General features: G+C 32.1%; 1 protein-coding gene across 1 annotated transcript; it reads left to right on the top strand.

Moving 5' to 3' along the window:
* Positions 1 to 997: 997 nt before the first annotated feature.
* Positions 998 to 1410, top strand: SARC_15356 (hypothetical protein; the record flags this gene model as incomplete). Its single annotated transcript, XM_014290522.1, has 2 exons — positions 998 to 1158; positions 1338 to 1410. Coding segments are annotated over 2 exons (234 nt in total), but the record flags the coding sequence as incomplete, so codon positions are not given.
* Between the last annotated feature and the right edge of the window lie 304 nt (positions 1411 to 1714).

Here is a 1714-nt window from a genome sequence, read left to right as displayed (position 1 = left end):
TATATATTGTGAATAACTCATTTAGTTCACGAACTGTTTATAGTGAAATTAGTGTCATACTTCATATCATCAAGTAGTGCAATAGCTCACAAGATTATGATAAGTGATCATCTCATAACCTTGACATATAATCTCAACTAGCTTTTGCCTATCGTGAGTCCCCTCTGGTAACTGACACAACATCCCTCCGAGTGCCCGGTCTCGTCTGTAGCCTGTCACTCGTTATCTATTTATTTTACACTACTTTACATTTCTATATATGTTACACTATATATGTTACACTACTTTGCATTTCTAGCTGCTTTATATCCTATCCTCTTGTTCTATTGTTATACATTTTACAGCCTCAACGGGTCTGTGAAACCAATAGCACTAGACACACAGCACTGGTATTCCACCCTAAAACTATCCCCTCATACACCTGAGTCATCCTGCATGACTCACTACTACACGTGGACCACACACATTACAATATATATGTATATATATATATATAAATATGTATATATGCATGTATGTATGTTTTATGTATGTATGTACGTATGTATGTATGTATGTATGAGCCTGGCTATTAGTTGATGCGAACCAGAGCAACAACCAGAAAGGTCAGAGCATATATATATGTATATATATGAATGTTTGTATGTGTGTATGTATGTAGATATGGATGTATGTATATAGATATGTATGTATATATGTGCGGGCGTATGTCTGTATCCATGTATATATGTATCTATATATCTATATATCTAAGTATATATGTGTATATGTACTATGTATATATGTATATATGTGTATATGTACTATGTATATATGTATCTATATATCTATGTAGGTATGCAGGTATGTATGTATGTATGTATGTATGTATGTATGCACATACATACCTACATACATACGTGCATGCATATATACATACATACATATATATATATATATTGTGTGTGTATGTGTATGTATTGAAGACTCTAATCGGTATCCATGGCAAATATTACAGTTTGACTTATATCTTCCGAGTGACTATCCGAAGAAACCGCCACAGCTACACTTTGTTACCACCGGCCATGGGACTGTGCGGTTCAATCCCAATCTCTACAACAATGGTACTGTGTGTCTTTCTCTACTGGGCACATGGGGTGGGCCTGGATGGAAGCCAAGGTAAATGTATTCAGCACTACTTGTATAGTATACATTATCAGCCCAAATATATGAACATGCAAAATTTCTCTATATGAATACAAGCAAATTTACTGCTTATACCGTTGGATTGGATTTACCTACAATTCCTTTCATAGAACTATGCCATCTGATTGTTTGCATTTTTATTTCTCACACAGCCTGTCCACTCTGATCCAAGTGTTCCTGTCAATGCAGGCGATGGTGTTCAATGCCATTCCGTACATCAACGAGGTCTGTGAGGCTAGTCTTTAGTGTGTTCATTGTTGAGGACAAAGCTATACATATACGTACGTATATGTACGTATGTATATATATATATATATATATATATATATGTATGTATATATATATATATATATATCTATATATATATATATATATATATATATATATATATATATATATATATATATATATATATATATATATATATATATATATATATATATATATATATATATATATATATATATATATACTATATTATTATATATATACCTAGTTAGTCGTACGTACGTTGGTGTGGGGTTTATGT

This window comes from Sphaeroforma arctica (assembly GCF_001186125.1).
Source record: "Sphaeroforma arctica JP610 unplaced genomic scaffold supercont1.5994, whole genome shotgun sequence".
Classification (NCBI taxonomy): Eukaryota; class Ichthyosporea; order Ichthyophonida; genus Sphaeroforma; species Sphaeroforma arctica.
This window is presented reverse-complemented; position numbering and strand designations above follow the sequence as displayed.